The 26,685-nt window shown below is 42.5% G+C and overlaps 1 protein-coding gene across 1 annotated transcript; it reads right to left on the bottom strand.

The window, feature by feature from the left end:
• Positions 1-6,845: 6,845 nt before the first annotated feature.
• LOC306998937 (uncharacterized protein) lies at positions 6,846-14,109 on the bottom strand (the record flags this gene model as incomplete). The annotated part of the gene is made up of 6 exons (XM_079613335.1): positions 13,393-14,109; positions 11,788-13,329; positions 8,672-8,943; positions 8,177-8,294; positions 7,166-7,249; positions 6,846-7,031 (listed from the first exon to the last, which is right to left on the bottom strand). The coding sequence occupies exons 2-6, from the start codon at positions 12,988-12,990 to the stop codon at positions 6,846-6,848; spliced, it is 1,863 nt and encodes a 620-aa protein (XP_079469461.1). The 5' UTR covers positions 12,991-13,329; positions 13,393-14,109.
• Between the last annotated feature and the right edge of the window lie 12,576 nt (positions 14,110-26,685).

Raw genomic sequence — 26,685 nt, 5'->3', positions numbered from 1 at the left:
ATAAAATAAAAATGAATAAACACAAAATCACAGCAATTTATATGGTGTTCTTTATTTCCTACACATTCAAAAAAAGAAAAACGATTTTAATATATTTTCAATACTTCTTAGAATTCACCTGTGACCATGTGTGGCATAAGCGGGTTTCTTTTCGGTGGTGACGCCACACACTCTCCTTTAAGAGCAGGCGTATACTCCAATAATGACAACAACGGTCGACTACGCCACCCCAGAGGACTGGGGACTAACCGCCCTAAGGGCACACAGGTTCGTTATCTATTACGTGGGTAAAGAGACGTGGGGCAACATATAGAAAAATATACTTTTATTTCTCTCATCAGCACTTCATAATAAATAGTTAAAAGGTCACAAGATTTTTAGAATCAATTTTACAGTAACGTTCACACAGTTTGTATCAGAAACACATTACAACAAACCTATATCTACATTTAACTAATAGACCAGCAGCGGAGGTTCCTGGAGGTACAGACTAGCTACCAAATTAACAGGAGCCCCAGTAACCCCATACACGCGCCCACACACACACGTGAAGATTGGATGCAAGAAAACACACGGCCTAGGTGTAAATCACCACACACGATAGCAGCTAGCCCTCCCTCTCCGGAAACCTCCAGCTCCTGCAAAGAAAATAACACAAAACAATATAAACGCACAACAATAACAAGAAACCACAAAAAGGCACATACAAATAACTGTTCTCGTAAGAGAGAACAGTTAAAAACACGCATTTCACTCAGACTCAGCAGTTATGCATTACAATGCCCAGAGTGAATTATGCACCATAACAAAACAAACATTCATAAAGAAACTCCATGTACTGATGCACAATCAGAAGATCAAGCAGGTGGCAGCTGGTGAAGACAGACCAGCCAACCAACGAAGCACCAGCCTCGACCGAGGCGCATGACGGTACCGCACCAACGTGCACACAGTTTAACGTTACTATAAAAACTAGAGGCAAAACAGCAACATAGTCACACTTAGCCGCTTCACGAGTTAATATTGACGCTCAATCCCATTAAGTAGGCAGGGAGAACCCTCAGATCTGCAGATAACCTGCAGAGCATAGCAATACGTTAAAGAGAGTAACATTATTAAAATCAACAAAGCTATAATTATACATACCGCGGGATGGTCAATGTAACCAAACCATTCATGGTCGCACACCATGTCGGAATACAGCCACTCCATCAGAAACATAATCGCTGTAAATGACATGCTATAAATATTTCACTGTGCATAAAACGGATAGCAGCTAAACAGGGTCAACACTCATTTCTGACACGGCTGAACATACCTGTGACACGTAGGCAGCGAGCGCACAGCAGACGCGAACAGTTTGAACCGTCGGCGGCAACAGATGACGTGACATCACGGCAATACCAAGACGCATATCAGGTCGCCAAAGCCCACTTTTATACTCCATACAAGGGCAGCCAATAAGCCGCACGCATGCGCACGATCTCCCAGTAGGTGGAGTTATTCCACCCTGCTACATCTACCCCCCCATTACGCATCGTCGTCCCGACGATGAACAAACCTCAGCAATCATCCCACGCTGAAAAAAAAAGGGCCGAGTCATCCTGGATATTACACCAGCAGATGACACTCGTTACCAGTCCCTTGCCACGACGGCTACACGACGAGAACACGAGGGAGTCACTAGCTCAGTCCCCTGCCATGACGGCTACACAACAAGAACATAATAGAGATACTGATTTCAAGTACTCTTGCCATGACGGCTACACGACGAGAAACATGGAGACACTTGTTACAAGTCCCCCAGCCATGACGGCTACACAACCAGAACACGAGGGAGACACTTGCTACAAGTGCTCCTTCCATGACGGCTACACGACAAGAACATAAAATAGAGATACTGATTTCAAGTACTCTTGCCATGACGGCTACACGACGAGAAACATGAGGGAGACAATAGCTCAGTCCCCTGCCACGACGGCTACACAACAAGAACATAATAGAGATACTGATTTCAAGTACTCTTGCCATGACGGCTACACGACGAGAAACATGGAGACACTTGTTACAAGTCCCCCAGCCATGACGGCTACACAACCAGAACACGAGGGAGACACTTGCTACAAGTGCTCCTTCCATGACGGCTACACGACAAGAACATAAAATAGAGAGATACTGATTTCAAGTACTCTTGCCATGACGGCTACACGACGAGAAACATGGAGACACCCGTTACAAGTCCTCCAGCCATGACGGCTACACGACGAAAAAAACACAAGGGAGACACTTGCTACAAGTGCTCCAGCCATGACGGCTACACGACAGTAGAATGATACCGAATCTCCTCCCGTGCCCCTCCCTCTTATTGTCTTAATACTTCCTCCATAACTCAACCTAGACTTACCAACCCTAGGGAAGCCAGCCAACAGGGGGGATCCGGTTCAACCCACCTACGCTGCTGTTTTGCCTCAAAAAAAAAAGATGAGCACCTATAATTTCTTTTGTTAGAAATATATATATATATATATATATATACACCCACGTCTCTGCCCAAACACAGATACCCTGCCGACTATATGCCAAATGTGGCAGGTGGAATATATATAACTGGGCTTGGACCCAGACAAATAGCAGACTACGCCACGATGGGACTTACACCCAAAGATTTAGTGACTTTTTCGCTAACAAGGCACTCAGGTTCGTGAATGGATCAGCCAGAGACAGTGGTCGAATACAAAAATATATTTTTATTATTAATTTCTCTTTTTACTTTTTATAAAAATTTAAAACCAATGGAGCCATGCACACCAGAGTAACTCCAAAGATTAAACATTTCACAACCAACATATAATACAGATTTCACAGCAAATAGAATGTACTTGACACCAAATCAAATAACAAACACACAATATACTCTAGTCACAATGCACACACACGTACACACACAAGAGGTGGAAGATAGGGCTGAAACTTACCAGTGGGAGGCTAGTGGCCCGAGCAATGAGCATCCATAACACAACACCCCACTCACACGTGCTGAATGTCACACCCACGCACCACAAGGGAAATGATCACACTTGGTGCACACACAACCACTGCACACACCACGGGACCCACCACCGCAAGGGGCACTGCTCCCACTGGCGGTCTTCAGCACCTGGACAAAAGACAAACACGTGAAAATAAACCAGAATTACACACAACAATTGCAATACACTGGTAAACCCCCAGTTAGCGATCTTTGGTCGGGGTAGACAAATGAAAACAAATAAATAATCAACCCAAATAAATCAGGAATAACGCTCTTGTATATCAGCAGCAGAAAAAAGGCCTCCATACAAGAGTTTAAATAAACAAACAAAACAACAACGAGCCTATAAAATATAGACCAAAACAATTACAGTCAGTGGTGTCAGTCCATCAAACACTCAATACTTAAACCATGAAACTGGCTATATGATGTTCAATAAAACTATTTCACGGTATAACAGGAGGAAAAAGATCACCAGGAAGCTGCCGATTAACTTGAGCAAACCACGGTTCCACTATTTCTAGGTCCCGGGTGAAAAGGCAGTCGCAGTTGTCGACGTTAGCGCGTTATATCCGTGAACACATCGTGACATTAAAAACGTAAGCAAAACAGCAGATGTTCGGCGCTGATGTCGCCCACTGGCAGCTATCCCCCGGCTAGAAAGCCCCTTCCTGAAATACACAAAATGTCTCCTTATAAACGGATCCTACAGTAACATTTATCTATTACTCATTGTAGTCACATACCTCTGACAAATAGCATTGAGTCACGGCCCCAGGCTCTGATCGCCGATACCGGGCGCGCCCTCAGCTGATAACAGGGCTACTGCCGCAACGGGGCTTCTAAAATTAAAACATTCCCTATAAGCCCCAGTTACAACGTTAAAGGAGTGGAAAAAGAGAACCAGAGCTAGTCCTACCTGCGACGCTACCACAGAATAGATGACCAAGGGGGGAGACCAAGACAGACATCAGACAAATAGGCCGGCAGGTAGACAGGACAACAGTCGCATGTCCATGACGTCGCTTGTCAAAGGAAAAGTCCCGATTTATATAGGGACTCTACCATCGCGGTTGGCTCACTGTTAACTGCCCAGCGCCACTCACAGCACCTCAAATTAATTGCCATTTGGCCAGACAGCTGTAACCTGCTACACATGCACTCACCTCTAGCTTTAGTTTCAGAATCTCGATTTCTAGATCTGCCTTTTGGATCTGGCGGTCCAAGTATACAAGTTCTTTGCTGTTTCTTTCTATCTTTTTAATAAGAAGTCTATATAACTCCTTTACTGGCAACTGAAAATACAGTAGATTACAGTTACATCATGTAGTTCTAAAATTCTACAGAATTAAACTGTCACATTTACTGAAAATCACTGAACTGTGTAACAGTAATTGAACACTGTACAACAGTGTATAACAGTAATTTAAATGTAAACTTACGCATTGACTCGAGCAGCTATTTTCTCCCTCTTTCGCTTTTTTTTTTTTTTAAATATATGTTCGTACTCTCCATATGCTTGCATAAGCACATCCAGTTCCGCTGGTGAAAAATATGAAGACCTCTTTTTGTCTGGCGTCGTTGCCATGGTGACTCATAATATCTGTGCTCCATTGATAATGGCTTTTTATAGTTGTGGTACACGCGCTTAACTCAGAGTCAATCAACTTAGAGTTGATTGAACTAACTAATTTCAGCTGATCTGAAACCGAAAACTCAGAGTTTCCCATCTCAGGGTAAGTCAACTCAGAGTTCAAGATTTAACTCAGAGTTGGTTGAACCTCCTTATTGAAACAGGTCCCAGGAATCAGGATTGCAGTTTGACCTTAATGAGCCTCTTAATGAGCCTTTTAATAAAACTATAACTGAACTTCACACAATACAAATTAAATTACTATCTTAAATCAAACAAATGGCAATCTAACAAAACAAACACTCTGAGGGAGAATGAGCCCTCTCTTCTCAGGCTGTTTTTTTTCTAGCAGCAACCATTTGAAATATGAACTGCTTTTGGTAGCATTTCTGAGGTCAGCCCCCATGATGTTACAACTGCAACACACCACTGTCACTCATCCACATTGTCATGAGTCAAGTCATCTTCATTTAGATAGCGCTTTTATCAATGTAGATTGTTTCAAAGCTGCTTTACAGAGATAAACGTATAATTTAAGGTAACAGATTGTTTTGGCTTTATAGTGGTTCTTGAATAATGTTATTTTCCAGCTAAAGTTAATTTTGATTGATTCACTTCCGTCGAAAGGATAATTTGTTATTAAATTAGGGGGCGCTAAGACGACACCGTTCTCTCTACACAGACTTAAAACGCGAACCTGTGAGAAACGCTGATGGTGCTCACGTGCGCATCAAGAATTAATTCTATAGTTATGTGCGTTTAATAAATGTGCGCATGTTTGTAATTCTCTACAAACCAAGCCTAAACAAACTACTTGTCCTGCCTATAAATTTAATACAGAATTTTATTTTATCACTACGGGGGAGATACGCAAATTTTCCACAATGCTTTATCTGTAGAGTGATAAAGGGATCCTCCATAGGGAGAGGCTAGTTGGCACTTCAGCACTGCGTTGACATCGGGTCCAGGCGAAGGTCCTTCGTCAGATCTGGATACGGCCTGGATCCGGCAGGCTGCGGGAAAACCTCGGGATAAACAAAGACACTAAAATTAGCGTAGATGCCATTCTTCTTATGATGTAACGAGTACATCAGGATTTAAGGGAAGTGTTCCCAGTTCCAGCTGACCTAATCTATGCAGCCTAACATTGAGTTATAGAAGTCTATAATGCATTATGTGAATGCTAGGTCAAAGAGATGTGTCTTTAATCTAGCTTTGAACTGACAGAGTGTGTCTGCTTCCCGGACAATGGTAGGAAGACTGTTCCAAAGTTTTGGTGCTAAATAGGAAAAGGATCTACCGCCAGCAGTCGATTTTGATATTCTAGGTATTATTAACTGGCCGGAATTTTGAGATCGCAATAGACGTGAAGGACTATAATGCGTTAAGAGCTCGCTCAAGCACTGCAGAGCTAAACCATTTAGTGCTTTGTAAGTGATCAGCAATATTTAAAAATGTATACGATGTTTAATAGGCAGCCAATGCAGTGTTGACAAAACGGGGCTAATATGGTCATACATACTTCCTGGTTCTGGAGCTGCTGCGCTATTGGTCATAGAGATTATCATCAGGAAAATTATTTGTGACAGGGCGGTGCGTTTTATAGCAGATTTCAATCATAAACTCTGAACATAACCTCCTCCGAAGCAGGTTGGGTGTGCAGCATAAGTTACCATGGTGATATAGCCAGGTTAAGAGAGCTCCCTTTGTGACATAAAAAATTCTGTCTTTTGGATCAACATACATAGCTAACACATTAACCTCACTTTATAGTACACTCCTCTGTAGTTACCACTTAATCCTTTTGAAAATCTAAAACATGAAAATGATACATATTGTACCCAGATATATTTCATTCTGTCTGGAATCTAACCTTTCACAGGGTTTCTGCAGGTTTCACAAAGTCAAATTTAAGACTTTTTTAAGACTTTTTAAGACCATTATGAATGAAATTTAAGACCTATATCACGACATAAAAAAACGTACAAAGGAAAGTCTCAAAATTACTTGCAAAGTAAATTCATTTATTCAAACTGAACATAGTACTGAAGACAGCTTAGATGCATTGTTGAACTACAGAAAAAAAGTTTGCGTTAGTGTGTGTGTGCACTACATTGATCTCAGCTCTTCTCCCTTGGCCAGAATCTCCTCCTCAATGTTCTTGAGCTCAGCTGATTTTTCCTAGCTGACTCTCCTCAGAGCATTTGACTTGGTTATTAGCTGAGCCATCTGACTGCCGGCCTTGCCCTCAGCCTCCTCTGCAAATTTGTCTGCATCTCTGAAAAGACTTTCAGCAACTGTTTGCATAGTGCTCCTCCTTTTTTTGAGTTCCTCCAAGTAATCCTTTGCCACCTTTCTCTTTTGGCCCTGTACAAGAGACTCTTTCTCTCTGTCTCAAGGTAGAGACGGTACCTGGTCCTGGCTGATGCCACTGAACTCAAGAGTTCTTTTGTCAGGGGGACTTTGGCAACACCCCCGTGTCGAGTGACATAGTCACATACCAGCCTCTGTGCTACTAAAGTGCCCTCTTGCATGTTGCAGGTTTCGATCTCTTTATTAACAGAAAAGCCTCTCTCAACAGTGGCCTGTCCATGAGACAAAATCAGAAGCTTCTGGCAAAAAAGCAAAAAGCTTCCGGGTAGTTTCCAAGGAAACTGCTCAAGAAGATGTCAAGCCTCTTTTGCATCGGTGTAAAGGTGAGAAACTCCTCACTTCTGCACTCAACGGACAGGAAGGCTTCAAATTGTTGGAGAATGGCATCCCCTGAAACAAAAAAGTGAAAACAATATATTGATAAATCATTGCAATACATCATTACAATATATCAACAATCTGTAATGGTTATAATGAGCAAAATCACTGCTGTAGATTTGTTTATAATGGTAGACAATGTCAAAGCCTATTTCAAAACCAAGTCTGCCTCTGCACACAGAACAGGTGCTTAACTATGAATATGACAAAAGTAACAGATCCGCACTCAAAAATGTAATCCTGACTACAAAAAAATAGAAAAGAAAAAAGTGCACACAACAAAAGATAAGTCTACTGAAAAGGAGAACCAAAAAAGGTCTGGTCGTAACACAGATGGTGTTAAAAGCATTATTCAAATATTCAAAATATTTCTCAGTACTGACCTCTCTACAACTATTCCTACCAGCAGAAACACCTCCTGTCAGTTGTTGTCCTGTCAGTTGTTTGTCCTGCAGAAATGTCTGAACAAGACATTTCATCTGCCTCTTGCACTTGTCTGGGTTTCTGAACATGGCAGAGGGGTCCAGACCCGCCAACTGCCTAACTGTTGCATATCTGAGAGGGCTCTTCTCCTGCATTTTCCTTACGATGTTTGAAAGTCCATCCATGTATGCAGTCTCTTCTAAATTCAAGGACTCTGAGCTCAATCATTTTCCTGCTCTGGGCGTGGGAATAAAGTAGTCAATACTTTGCACAGTAAAATTATATTTGCTGCTGCTGAACATTATTTATAAAAAGATCTTTCCAAATTACCACACTACCTTGAGGACTGACTCAGCACCCAAGCCGATGTCAATGTCCTTTTGTTGGATCCAGTTCTTCTTGTCAGCTACATCCAGCTTGGTTAGCTGCAGTGTGGTGTTGTCCTGGATGACCTCTCTTTAAATAAAGCATTTATAAAAAATATAAAGCCAGACATTAAGAAAAATGGGTAACAAAACAATCCACTTAATACAACAGAAAATATCACTCTAATCACCTTTTTGCTAATGAAAAAAAAAACTATAAACAAAGTCATAACAATAAAAATATTTGCTAAAATAAAACATTTACTTACTTTCACATGTTTCATTAAGTCCTCGGCTGTTGCATGCCCCATGAACTGGGACCACAGGTATCTTGACTGCACCTGACGCCCTCCCAAAAATGTACGTGCAGGTCCAGCTGTTTTGTTTTGGTGGTGTGATTTTGGAAATTAGTTCTCTTTTTATAAAATCCCAAAGCGTGTAATGTAGGACGCTTTATCTTTCCCCCACCTGAAGGATTTAGCGATGTCAGAGTCCGGAAACATTGTTTGAAACAATTCCCCAATTTCCTCATTCACACTGTAGGACTGGTGTCTAGTCACCGTGTGGAGAACCCAGAGCACCTCCGCTTTTAGTGTTGGCTCTGATCCAAAAGCGACACGGAGGTTGATTGCGGGAGTTGCGGAGCTACTGTGGGGGCCTCGCCTAGGCAGTGTAGAAGTAGTGCTGGACCCGCCAGATACTTGCAAGAACTGGCTAATGGCTGTCGTTTGCTGGAGACCCTTCACAGCAGTTAGATGTTTATCACTTTTTGCATGAGACTCCAGCGCCCGTACACCCAACGTTCCCAATTTAATTGCTTTCTTGCATAAGATGCAGTAAGCTTCAAATACGTTGTTTGCAACTGGCTTTAACCAAGCACTAAATTCTGATTTTTCAAGCCAAGTATCGCTAAACTTGCACTTCCCCATAGCTGAATAAAATCCGTTTTACGTCTGTCTGTGGTATCTGAGAGACTTGTGCCAATAACACGAAAGCTCAAAGCTGATTGGCTGTTGCATGTTGGTCTATTTTGTAGTCGTAATACAGCGAATTATATTTGGACTAGCGAAATAAGGAACTACAACAACACGGAATAATAATAAATAAATAACAACTTTAAGACCTAGAACACAATACTTCAGCAAATTTAAGAATTTTTAAGGCCTTAAATTGTGAAAAATGAATATTATTCTATATATTGTTGGTGGTGACAGCAGATTTTCAGAGCAGCTTATGTTGGAGGTGACTGCTACTGACCTGTTCTACTTAGGGAAATATCACTTTTAAGAGAAAAGCATTGTTTTGCAAATGACTGGTCTCAGATGGGAGATTGATCACTAGTTTAAAATATGCTCTCCTAAAGTTATGTCCCTCAATATTTTCTTGCTCTTGCAGTGCAGAGACGGCCCCACCACACCCCGATCATGATTATGCTGAACTGCCCCCGTCACTGGAGGAGCAACTTAAACAGTAATTATAGCTTGACCTTGTCAGCTGTACCTTGTTCTCATAATAACAAAAACACGAACAATATGAACCTTGGCTGCAGGGTACAGCTGACAGGACTACGAGGGTAAATAAGCTTACGAACACCCCTCATAGTCAGCTGTACCCAGCTCTCCTCCTGTTCCTGGCTGCACTGTGTATTCGGTGTATATAAAATTTCACTCTTTCCCTCCTTCTTGATCTGAGAGTTTTAATTTGTGGCAACAGGCTACGGAGGAAAAGCTCATCTGGGTCTTCAGATGCTGGTGGGGGATTGGATGGTGCTGCCTCTGCCCTATTTAGAGCTGAGACGAGATGTTTCTCAAAAAGAGATAGTGTCCCACCCAGTACTTCCAAGGCTAGTGTACTTCCAAGGCTTAGCATGATCAGTTGCTGAGCCACTTTTTCTTTCTTTGTTTTTATTTAATTCCCTCCTGTATATATTGTTGTGGCAAGAATTCAAACAAACATCATCACTGAATAAGGGACACTCAGAATCAAATCAAAAGTTATAAAAGTATTTATTCTCTTGCAAGAGAGATCTTCGTCACCAACACACATACAGCGAGTCAGTGAGGAGAGATAAGGGAAAAGCAGTCTCTGTCCATTTTATATCTTAAATCCCCCCAAGGCCTTTTACTCATTTCCCTCCCCTCCGAAGAGAGATATAGATACCAGTCTGTCTTATTCTTTAACTGGCTCACGAGGGTAAATGCCCTCTTAACCTTTAGGCTATAAAGTACAAATGCACTCAAGATGACCCCTTTGACCATGTGCTTCTCCTTATCCTTACTGACTCCCCACCACAGTAAATTACCACACAAAGCCCCTTCTCACTGTAAGTGAGAAAACAGATGGGCCTTCATTAAAAATCACTGAAATACAGAGTAATACTGAAAACTCCCATAACACTCCTCTCTGTTTATCATACACTGATAACTTGATTAATCAAACATTGTAATAATAGTAGTAAAATAATAATGGTAAATAATAAATGCAAGTTCAAGTCATAACATCATATCATAAAATCACCCTCCTTAAACCTGTGGAAAAAGTTTAGAATGAAGAAGCATAAGGCTGTTTTTGTGGGGGAAAGTCCCCAAAATATTTTAGCAAGCACGTAAATATGTTTACTAATGCCGGGCTCACTACCGCAGTCACACTAGTAAGGAAAAAGATTATAGCACAGTAGGAAAGCAAACATATCAAATTCAAATCATAAAATTGTAATAAAACCTCAGTTTCAAACCCTGTCCTTTTCCGCCCTCTCATGGCATATCACCCGTTCTCAGACAAAGGAAAAAAACATTTTAACTCAATTAACACGTTTCACTGTAACTTCCGCTACTGGTGTCATCATACTGGTGTTCATCAATATCATCATCGTTTGGATAGACTGTCATTTTCACCAATTGAACAGACATTCCCACTTTAACCAGTTTTCTCACTAACATAGTCACCCCCTGTATAAAACATGGTATGCATAACAAAATCAGTAATATTATAACTAAAATTGGCAATACAGTTTGAATCAACCAAAATCCCCAACCATCCCCCAGATGCATTATCCAGGTCAGCCAGTTTTCATTCACTGGTTCAGGCTCCTGCACTGCCCTTCTCATGTGCTCAATTACATCTGTTATGTTGTCACTGTAATCTGGAATATTGAAACAACAAGACACACCTAGCATTTTACAAACCCCTCCTCGTTCTGCTGTAATCAAATCTAAGGCTAAACGATTCTGGATAACTGCCTCTCTTAAATGTCTCATCTCATCATTTATCATGTTTATAGCATTTGCTATTGCTAGTACAGACCACGCTAACCCATTTACCTTGTTTATCGTTACTGTCGTTCCCACCCCTAGGAAAAGAGACCACCCAACATTTGCCCCAGGTGTCGTCCATGGATCAGATAATGTGTACCCCGAATAATGGTTTGGCAAAACCCCAGGCAAAATCTTAACACTTCTTTTCCCTCTTGCCCCCGGCGTTTTGTTTGGCAAATACACAGATGTTCCCACATTTATCAAAGCTGGATAACAGCACCCTGACCACCCGTGTTTAGGCATCCAGTGAAATGCTCTGTTACCACAAACCCACACTGCTGCTGGTGAAGTCTCATACAGTTTACCAAATGGACATGTGAAACTAATTTCTTTGCCGTTGAGTGTCGCTGTGCAATTGTTCACTGTCCCGCCTTTCATGTTGATTCTGACCCTGCAGTCAGACCATCCTGTTGTGAAAAGTCTCTGTGCATCTGAACAAACGCACACATCACCTTTCTCATGTGTTACTCTAAGTGGTGGAATTGCTATATCAGTGTTGTTATACCGTTGAATGTTGTCACAGCTGTCCTCAGGTTGTTTCGTTGGTGTCTCTCCTTTCTCCAGCTCAGCTGCTGCTAAAAGCACATCAGTCATTTGCTGTGGAATCAGACACTTTGTTACATTAGCTGTTGCTACAGTCAGTGGGACAGCCTTCCATGCGTGTGACATTTGCAAACAAAGCCAGCAGCTCGTCGTTATCTCTAATTCTTCTCTCTGCAACATAGCCAGAGCACAGGCCTTGTTACCTTGACATTTCATCATGGCTTTCTGCACTTCAGGATTTCCTTGACCCTTTCCCATGTCTCCGTTCTCCATCCATGCCAGCTCGTCCCTTGCTTCTCGTTCGACCTCAGGTGTTACACAAGGTTTTAAAGTTGGGACTGCCTCATTTACAATAATGTCAATTTCTTCATACCAGTCCGTTCCCTCTAAATCTAGTCCACAATAGTACTTGCCTTGGTCTGACAGTCTTACTTGTGTTAGCTCGACCGTCATCCCGTACCTGTTATTGCTTAGTCTGTGTTTTGCAAATACCTTGAATCTTTTGTCTTTGCCCCACTTGAAGTTGGCTGCGTATGCTTTCACGTCGCCCCACTTACATGGGTGTTCGCAGAAGTAGAAGCCTGCGTACTCCTCGCTGCGTCCCTCACAGCCTGGACAGTTCTTTTGATAGGGGTTGCAACTGAAACTCACATTTGATCCCGCTTGGACCGTCACCGTGCTCCCCTCGAGACCCCTCGCTGGTTCCACCTCGAATGCGTCTCTCCTAGCACGTTGTCGAGTTGCGTTGTTCCTCTCTGTTGTTGCAGTCCTGTTGGTTTGATCTCCTGTTGATAACACTTTCAAACCTGCTGTGAAGTGCAGTATTAGCAAGCAAATTGTCACTGACAACACAGTCATTATGCATGTGGTCTTAACCAGGCCACACATTCCTGGCACTCTGAATGGATGCCACGGTCTCGTACGCTCCATGTTCTCAGTCACTCTGATCAAAAGTTCAGCTGTATGACCAGAAAGTGTTAGAGAAATACAGTCTTTAAAGCACCAAAAGTCTTATCTGTTCTGTTGTCACCGGTTTTCAGCCGGATTTCGTTTGCAGTCTGGCGCTAAGAATTTTTAATCTTGTTTGTTTTTCAGTCTGTACCTTTTCACACCACACAATTGTTTTTCTCTGTCTTCAGGCCTTGTTGTGTCTTTTGCATGGCCTTGCTCTTGTGCAGATAATGGTACTTGCTGTTCAAAGCTGGATCTTGACGGTCATTGACGTTGACCCTCCTCCTGCGATTGCTCCGCCTCCGCAATGGGCGGCACCTTCCTGCAATGGTCTGGTTGACCCTCCCCCTGCGATTGCTCCGCCTCCGCAATGGGCGGCACCTTCCTGCAATGGTTTGCGTGGACCCACGTGGCCCTCTCCGCGACCTTCACCGCTGTGTGCGTCACCAGAAGCACCTGGAAAGGTCCAAGCCACCTTTTCGCCTTCCAGCTCTTTCTCCTGTGATCACGAATCACCACGAAATCGCCAGGCCTGACGTCGTGTAAAAACGTCTCAGCAACTCTCCCCTGGGTAGCTTTCACCTGCACAGAAATGTTTGATAACAGACACGACATTCCTTTGCAGTAATTCAACATGTCACTCTCACACACATCCGTTGATGGCAGTCGTTGCTTACCCCCTCCTATGCCCATGAATGGTGGTCTGCCAAACAAAATTTCAAATTGGCTCAAGTTTGTTTTCACTCTTTTCCTCATTCTCATGTACATCAGTACAATTGGTAGGGCCTTAACCCAAGACAGACCTGTCTCTTCGCAACATTTTGCCAATTTGTTCTTGATTGTTTGGTTCGATCTCTCTACTGCTCCTCCTGATGAGGGCGCGTAGCTGCAGTGCGTTCTCATATCAATGCCCAAGAACTCTCCTACCTGCTTTATTGCGGCATTTACGAAATGTCTGCCATTGTCAGAGCTGATTTTTCTTGGGATTCCCCATCTCGGAACAATCTCGGTTAACAGGGCCTTTGCCACTGCTGCCGAATCTTGTTGCGAGGTTGGGAAGACCTCAACCCATTTCGACCACATGTCAACCATCACCAGACAGTGTTTCAGTCTCCCACACGGGGTTAACTCGATGAAATCCATCATTAGATATTCAAACGGGCCTGCTGGCGCTGGTTGAGATGCTAAGGGTGTTTTTATGCCTCTTGCCACATTGTGTGTGTTGCAAATGACACATCTTTTGCAAAAATTTTCAGCAAACACTGTGAACCCCTTAGTGAACCATAAATCTTTCAGCTGCATTTCCATTCCTCCCTTAGACACGTGGTCACGCCCATGTGTCAACTTAGCGTAATGCTGAAAGAAGTGCTTGGGTAAACAAGGAATGCCATCACTCATCCATACACCCCCCTGGAGGCTGCAGCCAGACGACCTCCATTTCTGTTTTTCTGCTCCTGTGGAGAAAGTCTGCATACTTTCTAAACAAAGAGAAATGTCAGGGTTAGTCACAGATACCAAAGCACAAGACGTTTCTTTTGTCTCCTTCGTTGCCGCGGCCTTCGCCGCCGCGTCGGCTCTCGCATTTCCTGTGGAGATAAAACTTTTATCGTTAGAGTGCGCTGCGCATTTACAGATTGCAACTTTGTCTGGCAAAAGGATGGCATCCAAAAGCTCAGCCACAAGTGAGGCGTTCAATATCGGATGTCCATCCGATTTCAAAAAATTCCTGTGTGCCCAAATTGCCCCAAAGTCATGCGTAATTCCGAATGCGTAACGCGAGTCTGTGTAAATCGTCACACATTTGTCAGTCATTAATTTACACGCTTCTGTCAGAGCAACCAATTCAGCTGCCTGAGCCGAATAATTTGATGGCAATTTGCCAGATTTCAACACGTCAAATTCAGTGGTCACCGCGAAACCAACCTTATTCAAACCTGTTTGTGGATCTTTCGAAGCTGATCCATCCACAAAGAGGACATTGTCACAATTCTCCAAAGGTGTGTCCAACAGGTCTGGACGTGGTGTACACACCTGTTCCAATGCTGATAGACAACAATGATGTTCCTCTCCATCATCTTCTGTTGGCAGAAGTGTGGCAGGGTTCAAAGTTGTGCATCTTTTCACAGTTATGTTCGGCCTGTCAAGCAAAATCGTGTGATACCTCAGCCATCTGGCCGTAGACAAATGTGATGTTCTCTGCTCCTGCAAAATCATGGAGACTGCGTGTGGGACCATCAAAGTCAAATCAGAATACCCCACAAATTCCCTCGAAGCCAGCACAGCCAGCTCAGCAGCCGCCACAGCCCTCAGGCAGAGTGGCAGACCTGCCGCGACTGCATCAAGCTTCGTTGAAAAATACGCTACTGGTCTCAGTCTGTCACCATGAGTTTGCAAGAGCACCGAACTCATAAAGCCTTTTTTCTCGTCTACCATTTGTGTGAATGGTTTGTCAGCTGCTGGCAGGCCCAACGCTGGAGCCTGAGTCAGTTGCAGCTTCAAGGTTTCAAAAGCTTCCTGTGCCTCTGTGGGCCAATCAATCTTGTCACATGATCTCAAGCCTTTCCCTGCTGTGAGGGCTCTCAAGGGCTTTTCAAGCAGTGCATAATTTGGAATAAACGTTCGACAATATGCACACATTCCCAAGAATGATAACAATTGTTTCTTTGTTATGGGTCTTGGTACATCCGCAATCGCTTTAACTCGTTTCTTAGAGAGAGCTTTACTGCTTGGTGTGATTGTGTGACCCAAAAAGGTTATTTCCTGCTTCACAAACTGCAGCTTTGTCAGGCTGACTTTGTGCCCCTCCCTTTCCAAATGTTTCAGGAGAGTCACACTGTCAGCCACACAGGTAGCCTTATCTCTCGAACAGACGAGCAAGTCGTCGACGTACTGTAACAATGCCGTAGCGTTCGATAAAATTAACGGTTCGAGACTCCGTCTGAGCGCTTCATTGTAAATCGTCGGAGACTCGCAGTACCCCTGACACAAACGAGTAAAAGTGTACCCTTTGTTGTCAAAATCAAACGCAAACCAGAACTGACTGTTCTCATCCACTGGAACGCTAAAGAAAGCGTTGGCCAAATCGACCACAGTGAAATACATTGCATCTTGCGGAATTTGTGACAAAATGGTGTACGGGTTCGGTACGCGCGCAGCTCTCGCAACAACGGCTGAATTAACTGCAATCAGATCTTGCACGAAGCGATAAGAATTATCGTTTGGATCAGCTGACGTCTTTTTTACTGGAAAAATAGGTGTTCGTACTGGAGAATCATGACACGGGATGATGACTTTCTCTTTCAGGAGAGACTCAAAAACTGGCCGGATCCCCAATAAAGCCTCTTTTTTCAGGGGATATTGCTGTTGACACGGCCTGTAATCAGACTTTGGAGTGATTACCACTGGTTCACAACCTTTAATCAAACCAACATCATATTTGTGCTTTGCCCACAAAGTTGAAGGTATTTCTGCCAGAACAGGATGAATGTCTGTGGCAGAAATAGCTCCGTGATCATGTTTCTCCATTACATTCTTTGCAATAGCAGTCACAGTTCTCTATACATCAACCTCAAAATCACAGCTTAGCATAGATGCCCCTGCACTTTCACTGTGTTTCACCCCGTCTCCCCTTTCAGCCCAGTCTGTGGCTGTCATGCATTTTCTCACAAAAGGGCCCAACTCCTCCCATTTCTGCGCTCTGCCCTTGGTTACTGACAAGTGTGGCGCAGACACTCCTGCTATCAAATACAGCTGCATTTGTTTTTCTGACAGGCAAGCTGAGAGCGCACACACATTCTCACTCCAAAAAAGTTTATCAAACCGCATTTTCTCATTATCTGTCCCGTTAAACCACTCTTCCTCAAACTGTGGTTCACGCTCAATAACAACATGTGACGTGCAATGCAATTTGTCAGGCATCATATTTTCTCTGTTATCTGATACTGTGCGATCCTTTGCCAATTTCAAAATCATTTGTGCCCAATCAGAATCTTTAATCTGCCACTCGTAAGCCCACTGTGGCTCAAATTTTGCACAACACATCTGCTGTTCTTCCTCAATTACAATACCTATCGGGCCAGCAGTGAGTTTCAAATTTAACTCACACATTAGATCTCTCGCTAATAATGGAGCTGGACAGGATGCAGAACATAAAAACGCATGTTTTAATGTTCTGCCCCTCTCCGTCTCGCATTCTAACGGCACAGTGAAATTGTCTGAAATATCATGCCCTGACGCTGACGTGCTTTCAAACACTACATCTGTCAATCTGGGTTTGCATGGCAAGTCATATGGCCTTATTGTGGATCGGGCTGCTCCCGAATCCACAAGAAAATCTATCATCGTACCATCAACTAACATGGGATATCTCGGTAGTCTTAAAAACCCTGCACCTTTGTACATTCTCAAACATTCAGCAGACACAGCATTATTCAATTTTTCATCAGTCACACATAAAGGTTTGCAAGCATTTTCTTCATTGCAAAGAGCATTATGTGAATCAGTGTATTTGTGCGTGTTGTGTGTGTGTGTTAAAAAAATTTCACTTCCCTTTCTCGCAGCCGGTTGAATGCCTGTCGCTCGCCCTCCCCTCTCCTGTTCTCCGTTCCTCTCCAGTCAATCCGCCTTCATCGCCTCCGGGCAATCCTTAGCCCAATGTCCCTCTTCCTTGCACACTCGGCACTTTGAGCATTTGAAAAAGTCATGTTCATTGCTCTCGCAAAGTCCACATTTCCACTTTCCTTGATACACTTTCTTCTTCTTGTTGGCCCAGTTTTGTCTCGCTGGTGGTGCACTCGTGCTAGCTTTGATCTGTACAGCGGCCAGCTGCAACTCTCTGTCCGCCTTCAATTTCACGGCTTTGTCTCTCTTTGTCAGCAGCTGCTCTTCAGCATGCATAGCGTGCGCTAAGGCGGTTGTAAGTCGCCCGCTCTGCCACTCGATGTAGCTCGCTTTCACCGCTTGTGAGATTTCAGGTCTCAGTCCGTCCAGGAAGCGGCTCTGCAGATGGCACTCCCACGTGCTTGGCTGCACTCCTCTGTCCTTCGGCTCTGTCATACCGCTGTGTTTCTGAAATGCATCAAAAAGTCTGGCATAATAGTCACGAACGGACTCTTCTCTCACCTGGCGACAGCTGTTGATCTTTTCTGTGTCCACTCGTGCTGGGAACGCCTTTTTTAATTCGTCTGTGAGGGTTTTCACTGCGTCTCGATACGGTGTGTTGGTTCCATGTGCCCAGTCCCCATGCACTCTTCGTTGCTCGGTTGTTGGCATGTGGCAACTCACTTTGTGCCAGTTCGTGGCCCCCAGTTTCACGGCTAACAGTCGTTTCAGTTCTTGTGTGGTGGGGCTGAACTCCTGACAGAAAGTGACAAGTTCGCTTGAAAATCTGTCACCTGCGTCGTCCGGGCTCGGCAGATGAGCCATCGCTTCTTTCATGTCCGTTACAGTCCACGGTCTGTAGACCATCACCGAGCCGTCAGGTCCCGCCACTTCCACCATCGGGGCTGTGATGTTAACTGTTTCATCTCTGACCTGTGATCTTGTGACGACCTTCTTCGGCTTGGCTCCTCTCTGTTCGTCCGTGATCTCCGTGATTTCGTCCTCCACGCCCTGGGCCACGTGCCTGGCCGCTTGTTGCGCTGCCAAGTCTTTGTGCACTGCGTGTGCCGCTTGCACCGCTAGCTGTTGGAGTGCCACTGCCATCGTCGCTTCTTGCTGCCGTTGTGTTTCTGCTCGTGCGGCTTCTATCGCCTCCTGCTCTCGCTGTGCTGCCTGCGCTGCAGCTCTTGCTTCTCTGTCCTTTTGCTCCTCTTCCGCTTCCTGCGCTTCACGCGCTGCCAGCGCGGCTCGTGCTTGTCTCTCTCTCTCTTCTCCTTGTGCATCGAGTTGCGGTCCGGCTGGTGCTTGCGGCTGGATTGGTCTCGATGGAGAACAGTCAAGGTCGGGATCGAACTTCAGCGCAGTCAATCCGACTCCTGGGTAGTGTGTTTTGTACTCCGGCGGTGCCGGTCTCAACGCAATTTCATGTGGGGAAACACAAACATACTCTGGGTTAGTCGGTTCTTGTGGTGCAAACACACATACAGGCAGACTCTCACACTTTTCATTCTTCCTTCCTGCTAATTCTTTTTGCATTTGTCTTCTTTGTCTTTTATCTGCTTCTTCAAGCCAGCAATCTACTGTGTTTTCACATTTTTCGCATACATGCCTAACACATTTACAACAACAACCCGGTTGTTTTTCACTACTCTTTTCCACTGAGTCTCTCACCACTTTCAGCCTCGTGAGGCTCAATGTTCCCTCTTCGGGAAAATCATGATGCTTGATTAATTTCTCAATATCTTGCATACATTTCTGACCATAATGTTTTCTCATTTGGTAGTACACCGGTGTATCATATTTCATAATCTTGCTCTGAGACATTCCCATTTTGGCTGCTCTCTGTTCTCTGTGGATTTTCCTCTGCGCGCGTTCTCTTTATTTGTCAGACGTCTCTGAAACAAACCCGATCTTTTCTTTAAACCCAAGTCGGTTGGGTTTGCACTATTAAGTGCTCTCCTAATTATGGTTTACCAAAAATCTGTTACGATTTCCTTGGCTCCCCCAATTAGTCTCAGCACCCAAAAATAACTTGCTCCGTGGTGGAACAATTAATTTTCAGGTACCTATCTGTATGAAATGTCTTGGTCTGTCACAGTTCTCAATTAATTCCAGATTATTTATCTGCTTGAAATATCTTGTTCTGTCACAGACCTCAATTAATTTCAGATCATTACCACAGAAAACAGTTCTCAGCCAATATGGTTCAATTTCACTCTTCCCCCAAATTAAACTGAATTTAATTACCTTATTCAGAGAAGTTGTTCTGTGCCACTCTGAGTTCGTTGATTCCAGTGGCCGGATCCGGTCCTAACGGCGGAAACGGTCCCTCGTCTCTCAATTCTTTTCTCGAGGTAGGGTTGGAACTTTTCAGTACCAAGGTGATCAGCCGCCGCCCGTCCGTCAGTCCCGGAATCACGTCCAAGGAATCCCACAATTCTGACACCAAGTTGTTGTGGCAAGAATTCAAACAAACATCATCACTGAATAAGGGACACTCAGAATCAAATCAAAAGTTATAAAAGTATTTATTCTCTTGCAAGAGAGATCTTCGTCACCAACACACATACAGCGAGTCAGTGAGGAGAGATAAGGGAAAAGCAGTCTCTGTCCATTTTATATCTTAAATCCCCCCAAGGCCTTTTACTCATTTCCCTCCCCTCCGAAGAGAGATATAGATACCAGTCTGTCTTATTCTTTAACTGGCTCACGAGGGTAAATGCCCTCTTAACCTTTAGGCTATAAAGTACAAATGCACTCAAGATGACCCCTTTGACCATGTGCTTCTCCTTATCCTTACTGACTCCCCACCACAGTAAATTACCACACAAAGCCCCTTCTCACTGTAAGTGAGAAAACAGATGGGCCTTCATTAAAAATCACTGAAATACAGAGTAATACTGAAAACTCCCATAACAATATCATGGAGGTTTTTCCTCTTTTTTTTGCATTCTTCAACTAACAATAAAAAAAAGATGCATGAGCACACACATAAATTTTACTTTTATGAAAATGTATAACAAAGTATGAGCAGATGCAATAAGTAAGCGTAGTAAAGGCCTATTGTTTATTCTGTAATATATTGCAATACAATCGCATACATCTGTATACAGATATAAGATAAACAGTATTTTTCATAGAATACAAAGGCTATATAATATTAATATCAGTAGGCTATACAGTACATTAATACAGTATTAATATCTAGCATACATTTCAATAGTATAGTAACCTACATTATATACACGTGTGCATTGAGAGTGTAAACAGCACTAAAATATTAGCAAGGCTACTATGGTAACGTTACGTTTATGGTTTTGTTTGCTGTCACTCACGTAGCACATTGTCAAAACAAATGATTTCATAGTTACTTTTACAAGCTATTCAGATCATTTAAACCTACTTGGAATCCCCGCGATCTCAGAAACTCCTTTCCACGCATCATTCTTTTTAAAGATGTCCCTGTACGTGGGCAGAGACATGTCGTATAAAATGGGCAAATTGCTAACCGCAAGGATACATTTTTCCTCCATCTTTCTGTCAATGCACTGTAGCGGGGGCTGAGCGGAGAAGGATCAAGCGCGCTCCAATCCTATTGGTTGTCGCTCCCGAAAGTCGCTCTTCATTTGCATAAAGTTAAACAGATCTCAACTTTGTCGCGTCGCCAGACACGCCCCATCAGGTCGCCAACGGCCGCGGTCGCGCATGTCGCCGGAAAAAGCCCGCTCCCCATTGAAATTAATGGTAACGTGTCGCTTGTAGTGTGAACGCACCTTTATAGGTCAGTGGTGAGTTAGTGAGTGAGAGATCTACAAAAATGGCCACTTCATGTAGCCCTGAAAGTACAGTTGTGAGGCAGGAGAGAAGTTAATTATTATCAAATTAATAATTGAATAATTGAATTATAATCAATCAAATTAATTATTTTTCGTCCTGGGGCTCATATGAACTGCGCTAATCTAACTGTAAGAATACTAAAATTGCTGTAAACGGTTATTCAACAAATGGCAAATCTGAAAATGTAAATTTGAAAACAACATGCGCCTTCGATCGTCAAAGATTACGGGTCATGTTTTCCTTCTCTCCTTTTTTTTGTCTTTAGCCATATGCCTGTTAATGTTTGTTGCTCTGGATAATGTTAAAATGGAAATTTGAGACATGCAACAGAGGCCTCAAAGAAGTACAGAGAACAACTCTTGAAGACATGAAAGGGGAAAGGAGCTCAGTTTCCAGATGGACATGAGAGACAGTCCTGAAGACGGAGAGAGGAATCTTGACTTTCTACAAGATGGCAAATGTAGAATGAGCTTGTCCTTTAAAATCTACACAGGTAAAGTACCGGTAAATGCTATAATGCAGGGGTGTCCAATCCTGCTCATGAAGGGCCACTGTCCTGCAGAGTTAACCCTCTGGGGTCGGCAATCACGCCGGCGTGATTTGCACGATTTTTTTTCACATAGCAGCTGAATAGACTTAAAATACTCCGTCAGTTATGGTCATACAGACTTAATAAATATGAAAAAAGAATCTGTGAGATGTCTACTTTTGTACGTGTCCACTTACAATCAAAACTAAACGTTGTGCTTTTGTAAAATAAAGAAATTAAACAGGGTGTGCTTTCTGCCTCTCCGTCTCATGAACTTTTTTTTATTGAGCACGTCTCTAAACATAAACAAAACTCAGCGAATACTTGTCACACATTTATAAGCTCTATATATGTATAAACATTTAAGTGTGTAGTTTTAAATGATCTGATTCAAAACGAAAACAAATATTCTCTGTTTAAGTAATTTGTATAAACCAACAAGATATCCAGTTTCTCTAACCTTTGCTCATTAGTTTTAATGTGACCACACCCACACGCGCAAAACATATAGAGATGCAAATCGCCCATTACCTCAAAAACAAAGCGCCACCAAACTTTATCAGTCCTCTGCTGTCGTCAAGTTTGGAAGACACGCTGTGAGATTATTGAATTTACATCAGAAGAAGAAGAACGCGATTTGAAGACAAGAAAGATTTTAAGGTAATAAATCATTCTGAATTATATTAGTTGGTGTTATTATTTACACTTCAAGCTGTACAACTAATTAAAACTTGAACCCTACTTCAAAGTTTGCCACTCTAAGATGTTGTTATTCACACTGGTTTTTGTGTTTAAATTTGTCCATCTGGAACTTTTATTTGTCATGAGCTCTATATTTTAAGATATACTAGAAAAAATATGATTCAACAACACAAGCTCTGTTTTTACTCAGCAAATTTTTTTTCCTTTTAAGTAAGCTATACAAGTTGCCATGGCTTGCCATGTTCTGTTTAGGCTATTGTAGTTTGTAATACTTGTTATATGTGCCTAAATTTATATAGGCCTAACACATTTAAACTTCTGTCCGTCTGTCTGTCTGTCCGGACATTTATGCACAAACATATATGCACAAATAATCTTAAATAACAGTTTAAAAAAAGGTGGTCTGCTATATTTCACAAAGGAAGCGGTCGTTGGCATTATACGAGGACATTCTGAATATTAGCCTATAAAATTAGCTGTCTTAAAAATGCGGATTGATCATTGCAGTTATTCCAGACGCCTCCCGGTGCTATTCGTAGCCTATTGAAATTGTATAGCCTAATTACGGATTATGAACAGATGTTTTACACAACAAGGATATATTCCCATTGGGTTGTTGGGTTTTCATGTTTTATGGGAACCATAATGATTTTATACTGTACAAACTGCGTTATCCCCTAACTCTAACGTAGCTAACAGTTATAGGTCATCTACGGACATCTAATGTTAAGGACATATATGGTACAATTCAGCCTATATGTTGATTTTTATTTCCACTTCCCTTTTATCCAAAGAGACGGAACTAGGCTATTTGCACTGTATTTATCAATGAGAAATACATCATGCTAAAATAATCTGTCATAGCCTACTGTAGCTCACATTAATGGGGTCGCTGGAACATACTTCTGCTTCAAATATTGTGCAACTTAAAAGTGAGTGGTGGTTTCAGACATTAGTTAGTGCCGCACTCGTACTGACTCTTATTCTGCCGACAGAAAGAAAAGCTCGTACTGAAGGCGGAGCGGTTTGACCAATCAGATGAAAGGGGCGTTTCAGCGCCGCCCACATGCGTGGACGAAATATCGAACCCATAAACCCATTTGTAAACCACAAACGAAAAATTAAAAATCGAGCCAAAATAAAAATTTTCGTTTTTTAAACTAAACAAAAAAACTAATAAACGAGCTGTTTTTTTAATTTCTCGTTATTCCATTCCAAATAGGAAATTAAATGATCGGATGATACACGGACCGAACTGTAATAGCCTAAATAAAGAACACGGTAGCAATAACAATTTCAATAACAATTTCAGACATTTCAATTAATGAACAGTTTAAATAAAATAAAATAAATTCCCTTATATAGAACTATATACTGTATACTATATACAAACTGAAAACAGAACAAGGTGATTTAAAATGATTAATGCGATTGCGAAAACAAATTTTAGGCTGGCTAGCGTAATTAGCGCAGCTCACATTTCAATAAACAGAAATAGTTGAAGATTCAAGTAGCCTAAATCACAATCTGGGCCGGGTTTCCCGATAACGATGTATCTTAGCTCTTAAGACCGCTCTCTAAGCGCAAGGTTACGCAGCAATTCCACGTGCGTTTCCCAAAAATGCATTTACCAAGAACGCGTTCTATGTGCTACTTAAGAGTCGGTGTCCATTTGCGAAGTGCTGAAATATAACCTTATTATGGAATCGTATTCTGAACGTTTAACCTAATAATTGTCATCTGTTGTGGATTAGCAATCAAGTCAAGTCTATATAAAGCACCTACCTACAGGCGGAGGCACTGACAAAATGGCTGAACAAAAAAAATCAAGAAAAGATACCTTTCACAAAGATTAAATGAATGTCCTTTTAGATGAGATAGAGCGAAACAAAGATGTTATTTTTAATTTAAAGGACACCATACAAATAAGGAAAAACAAAACATCTGGGAGGACATTGCTACCAAACTAACTGCAACCAGGGGTGTTCAAAGATCAGTGAAGGAGATCCGCAAGAAGTGGCAGGATTTTGCAAGCCTGGCAAAAAGGAAGAGGACTGCAATTAAAAAAGCAGGTGGTGGGACCAATGAGTCCCCCCTTCTCACAGCAGAGGAAGAAAAGGATTTGTCAAGACTTGGCACAAGTGCTTCAGATGGCATTAGTCGGGGTATTGACATCCATAGAGGAGTAGGGATAACTCAACCTGAGCCTGAGTCAGGTCATTCATGCTCAGAGGAACCATCAGTTTCATCTGCCATCTCCCAGCCCCTACCATCTCGTAGTCCTCCAAACAACCCTCCCAGGCCTCAGCCTCCATCTTCAGTGGTCCAGACTGCAGCCACAACTCCTCGGCAGTTTGAGAATGTCTGTAGCTGTAGTCAGGACCTTGTGCAGCTGGAGAGGGAGAAGCTAGATGTCTTAAAATACATTAGGCAATACCTTCAAGAAGCCAATGAGGGGACAACAACTTTCTACAGCAGCTCCTTGAGCTCAAGAAGGTCAAGCAGGCCTTCGAAGAGAGGAGGCTTGCACTAGAGGAGATGAGTTTTGCAAGGCCCTCAATTTCTGTGCCAATTATCTTGCCAGAAGACACAGGTAATGTGATTTATTGTTCAATGAGGATTTATGACGTTTCAGTCATTTCTTGTGCAATGTGAAATGTTTTCTATATGTAGTTATGACTCATCCCACTGTACAATGTCTTTTGCAGGTCGTGGGGAACTGAATAACCCAAATTAATAAAACTATGCAATATTTTTTATTAATAAAGCTAGATGCAATGTTTTTGATGTCCATATGTTTGTTGAACCATGCACACAAGGCCTAAGGCCATATGAAACACTATAATAATAGTTTTGAGTTCTTCCAAGTGTTTCTGAAGTAAATGGCTAATAGTCTTTATTTTCAGACATAAGTGCCCTGAGCACATTCTCCAATTGCCAGACACTGAAGCCACTTTTGATGGCCGAACCGAGCCAAGTCGTACCACGAAGTGGAAAAGCGCCAAAAGTTATCCTAAGAAAATAGAACAAGAAAGAACGTGTTGTATAGGTCACTAACCAAGTTGTGGTTCAAAACCATGCTGGAGTTTCGACATGACTGTTGCGAACGTCACACCGTCTCCAATTGCAGGATCACCTTAAAGGCAAAGGTATAATGGACATTAACGCAAACACAAATATATCCATATCACATTATAGCAGGGATGTCCAATCCTGCGCACTGTCCTGCATAGTTTTGCTCCAACCATGATTAAACACACCTGATCCAACTAATTAAGGCCTTCAGACTCATTAGAAACTTCAAGGTGAGTCTGTTATAGCTTGTTAGAGCTTAACCCTCTGGGGTCTGAGGTGTTTTCTGGGTCCTGGAGGTGTTCTGACATGCTCTAACATTTGCGCTTATTTCTGTTACTTGTGACATTTTCATGGCTAAGGTCTTATTACACTGCATTCAGCACAAACTCTGCTACAATAATATGTCAGCAGCATGTATGTAAAATTTTGTAGTTTTGAGATAACATTTATGCGTAGTTTGTGAAAATGACAATAAAAAAATGTCACTGAAATAAGGTCAAGAAACCCAAACTGATTATTTCTTCACAAGACTTTTGAAAATTGTATCACGTAGCCTAGAATCTTTGCTCCAAAACTATGTGAAAATCATCCTGAATACTCATTCAGATAAGACAATATATTGATTTCAAATTTGTATGACATGTCTTGTGTAAGAAAGCTTTATGCGAGTAGGCGTTAACCACCATGAATATTGAGTGTTTCACACCTGAGAAAGACATAGACCCTCCCATAATGGCCCTATTAGGAGCTCTCAGGCACTATCATTGCATTACCTTGCACAAAGAATGAGGAGACTTAAAAAAGAATGGCTTTTTGATTGTTTGGATTTATTTACAACATAACATAATCCAAAGATACACAACAAATGGCAAAAAAAGCACATTATTTAACACACCTAAAGACAGAGACTTAACCAGTCACACACCTTTGTG

The sequence above is a fragment of the Phoxinus phoxinus genome, assembly GCF_949152265.1.
Source record: "Phoxinus phoxinus genome assembly, chromosome: 5".
Lineage (NCBI taxonomy): Eukaryota > Metazoa > Chordata > Actinopteri > Cypriniformes > Leuciscidae > Phoxinus > Phoxinus phoxinus.
The sequence above is the reverse complement of the archived record's forward strand: the minus strand, read 5'-3'. Positions and strand labels throughout refer to the sequence as shown.